The 4130-nt window shown below is 42.3% G+C and overlaps 1 protein-coding gene across 1 annotated transcript; it reads right to left on the reverse strand.

Moving 5' to 3' along the window:
- Positions 1 to 2276: 2276 nt before the first annotated feature.
- Positions 2277 to 3652, reverse strand: CLDN14 (claudin 14). The gene has a single exon (XM_009511117.2). It carries the CDS (start codon positions 3610 to 3612, stop codon positions 2902 to 2904), a length of 711 nt encoding a protein of 236 aa, XP_009509412.2. The 5' UTR covers positions 3613 to 3652; the 3' UTR covers positions 2277 to 2901.
- Between the last annotated feature and the right edge of the window lie 478 nt (positions 3653 to 4130).

The raw sequence follows: 4130 nt of genomic DNA on the forward strand, positions 1-4130 counted from the left end.
GCAGTGCCTCCACCAGGAGGCCAGGATGGCATTTCAGCAGTAGTCAGCTGGAGACAAAAAGCAGGCTGTACTTATCTAAAAAATCCAACTATTAAAAGATCTGTCTTCGCAGGACTCTGCAAAAACTCAGCACACAGGCAGAATCTGTCATGGTGGCAGCCCGAGTCCATTGCCCTGCCCTGTTCTCCTGCTGCTGAGTTATAGCTGCCCAAACAGCACGTTCCCATAAACAGAAGCTTGGTGGTCCAGGAAGCTCATCCACTTTCCTTGACACTCTGTCACTTATCGATGCCACTGGTGAGCAAGGGATTACTCAGCAGAGGAAGAGCGGTGGGGATTTGCTTCTTGGCTAAGGTCTCAGAGCAATGCCCCATTGTGTGCACAACTGCCAGGGCAGGCTGCACGCAAGCAGAGAGCGAGGTCTGGCCACCCATCTGCATGGCAGCAGGGGAGGAGCTCGCGTTATCATCACCTATGTCAGCCTGGGGTGGTTGCAACCAGACCTCTAAGGCTGCTAGAATGGATATGACTTTTTGTTTCAAATGGCAGTTTAAAAAAAAAGGAAGCAGAAATTTATGTCACTTTTAGCATGGAACGAGAACCACTGGTTCACAGCCCCCTGCGAAACAAACCATTTCACTCTATTGAAATGAGAGCACTTCCAGGTATTTTTGCCAGGACTTTATAAATCGGTCCTACTACTGTCACGTATCCTACTTGGCTGGGAATTTGTGCAGTAAGAATAGCACTACACATAAATATTCCCACGGCACAAGCATCTTGGCAAGTGAATTAATTTATCAGTGTATAGCAAACACGCTACCCAATGAGGCACAAGCCCGTTTCCTGCACTTGGACTTGTGTTCCAGTATTCATGGCTGTCCAAAGCCCTTGCTCAAAGTTGATATTGTAATCACTTGGCTAGATCTATTGCAACATAATTACAGAGAAAACCCTACCTAACTGACCACGTTCATTAGGCTGCCTTTCATCCTAAAAAGGCATCTCCGAAAATCCGTAATGGACTATGAACAGTTTGACTCCACATTCTCTAAGAAGCCATTGTCAAAACAGTTTCTGTCCATTCCTTGCATCTCAAACTCTGTTATTAAGACGTTTGCAGCATCAGTGAAGTTCCTATACATTTTTTTTCACATCGTAAGTAATAGCTACAGTTAATAAAGCACGATTTATTTTGATCAGTTGTTACTGATCAATCACCAAAGCCTCGTCCCAGACCCTTTTCTAAGCAAATTGCTTAGAAATGCCATTTTGTTTTTTAAAAACAATAATGGTGATAACTTGCACCAGTGCTGAAATCCATACTGTCATAATTCAAATCAACATCAAAAAATGTCCAGGTGATCAGCCATGGAAAGGAAGGTTTGGAGTAAAGCCAGGGGAAATATTGAAAGGCTCCCAGCTCTGGAAGTGCTACCAGCTGATAACATAATTGAGAATGGCTTTTTGCCAAATGAAGTACACCAAGTATAGATGCCTCACAGTTCTTTGAAGTTTTTTTCTGTTTTAACCCTATTAGGTGTCAGTGTATGGGTCCATATGTTGCTCCAGAGAGACTTCTAGCTTTCTGGGGTTAACAGGAGTCTAGTACTTTCATTTTTTGTGATGGTTTTGTACCATAGTATAAGTTGCACTGGACTTCACTGTAACATGAAATGGAGAGGGCTGGGATTCTTTATTCATTAATTTGTTTTTTAATTGCTTGAACACGCTGTGGAATGATTGCATTTTGCAAGAATTTTAGAAGCAAATGTCTTGATTTTATACTCCTCCTGACCAGCAATGGTTATAGTCTGTGAGTGTAACCTCTGCTGGTACGGAGGCTGCCTTGTGCACCGAAGCCTGAAAGAATGGAAGTTTCCCAAATGGACTAGATGGAAGTATTCTTACTAACCCTAATGCACCTTCAGTCAGGTGCACAGGCAAGAAACACCAGGACTGAGCCTAAGAAATGAATACTTTCCATCACATGGTATTTGGGGATTGAATTATAGAAACAATTTTTCTGATCTATGTAATGCATGGATTGCACAGAATGCTAAATCTGCCAAATAGCTAAAAGCCCATTCTGTGACAAATTCTGAAATTTATTTTTTCTTTTTAATTTTTTGATAAAAATTTAACATCAAATGTCTAGGATTTTGTCTTACTGACATTTCTAAAAACCCAATTCTGATCCACTGAAATGGTTTGCTTCCATTATGATGCATTGTTTTGTTTCAAAAATGTGCTAAAATTTTATTTTTAAAAGGTCAAAACATTGTAGTGTAATATAAAATATTGGCTATAACATACCGTCAAATACATCTGTCATAATGCTATTGAAATTAAATTTCAAGGGACAATAAAAACACAAACAAAAGTTAAGTCAAAGCAAAACTAATACCTTTGTCATAACGAAACGTCCATGCATTATGGAAATGAGAAAGTTAGCAGGCAATCACTGCTGAAAATCACTGTCTATCACGATGAAGTTCTCCGTTTTAGGCAAAACGGCGTCTTTTGTTGGAACACTGTTCAAATAACAGGTTGTGGCGAGTTCCGCTTCAGCGCTCGTCGTGGGAGAGAAACTACAAACCAAACCATTACTTTTAGGAAAACTGCCCTTGAACTGCCTGCTTGCAAAACTCGAATTGAAAGTAGGCAGGTATGTGCCATCTCTGGAATATCACAGCCCCCTTTGTGTTTATTTTCCAGGTTTTGCAGCAAGCAGTTTTGTGTTCGCATTCTTTCTTTCTCCGGAAAGAAAGGAAAAGAGGACAGGAACAATGGTAAACTTTGAATCATATCCCTTATAAAGTAAAAGTCATCTTAGCTTTGTTTCATGCCATGCACAGAAATTATAAAGCAGCTGTGTCCCGCAGGCAAATCTTGGGGAACTCACACATAGTCATTTAATCTGTAGCCGCTATGGGAAGCAGATGTCAGGGAAGAACCATGGTTTCCCTTGTAGACAGTTGGTGGTCTATAGGAGGGAGCAGTCCTTCTTACGCTGCTGGGCTGCGTCTGGTAAGGTGTCTCGTTCCTGCGACACTGGCTTGATGTGCACAGCAGAGTGCCGCCGAGGATTGTCAAAGATGCAGAGACGAAGCCAAGGTAAAGAGCTTGACCTATCTCATACTTCATCCCGGTGGGGAGCATGGGGTTGTAGAAATCTGTAACTACGTTGTTAGTGGTCCAGGAAACAGGTACCAGGCAAACGAGACCAGCCAGGATGAAAATGATCCCCCCGGAGACTGCGATGGAGGCTTTGGCAGAAGTCCCCTTGGCACACTGCGTGCACTTCATACCGATGACAGCAATCACGCATGCCAGCACAGAAAGGACGCAGGAAATTACCATCATGGCACGGGCGGCTTGGAGGTCACGGGGCAGCGCCAGCTGGGAGTGGTGGACTTGGCACTGGTAGATGCCGGTGCTGTGCCAGACGCACTCCATCCAAAGCCCTTTCATATAAGCTACAGCTGTTATAATATTGGTGCCTACGTGTGCCGTTCGCCACCAGTGTGGAAGAATAGTGGCAATTAACGTCCCAATTAGGCCGAGCAGGCTTAGAGAGAAGCCAAGTAACTGAACAGCTGAACTTGCCATGTTAATGTTTGTCCTGCCTAGTTCTCTTAATAAAGCACCTCCACTTGAATTCCTTCGGAAAACACAGGCTTTTCTTGGAAGATATGCAGCTGTTTTACTTTGACACCTTCTGCTCTCCTAATAAAAGGTAATTGAGGAAAAAAGGAGTTAATTATTACCCAAATGCATTACCTCTCCAGCCAGTAAGGTGCATTCCAAGTAAAGTTAGTGCAATAATTAGCATAGTTATCGCTGTTAATCGTACTTTTGTGGAAGTAATGGGAAAGTAAGCTTCCCTCTTCACTTATATAAACAGTCTTCTGTTGCCCGCTGGGAAGAAAACTCAAGACAATTTATGAAATGGAAAAAAATATTTTAAATGCAAATATTCCTCTTCCCAGCAGACTATTCAAAAAAACAAACATGATTTCCTTTCTAAAGCAGAGAATTAGCCAGTGTTAACACCTGGAATGAATGAGATTTATAAAGTAGGGAACTGCAGGTTGCTTTACACGATGAAAACATTCCCAGAAGGTCAT

This window comes from Phalacrocorax carbo, chromosome 1, assembly GCF_963921805.1.
Source record: "Phalacrocorax carbo chromosome 1, bPhaCar2.1, whole genome shotgun sequence".
Taxonomy (NCBI): domain Eukaryota; kingdom Metazoa; phylum Chordata; class Aves; order Suliformes; family Phalacrocoracidae; genus Phalacrocorax; species Phalacrocorax carbo.

Coding starts and splice junctions, on each gene's coding strand:
- CLDN14 (XM_009511117.2), bottom strand. CDS start 3,612: ATGGCAAGTTCAGCTGTTCAGTTACTTGGCTTCTCTCTAAGCCTGCTC.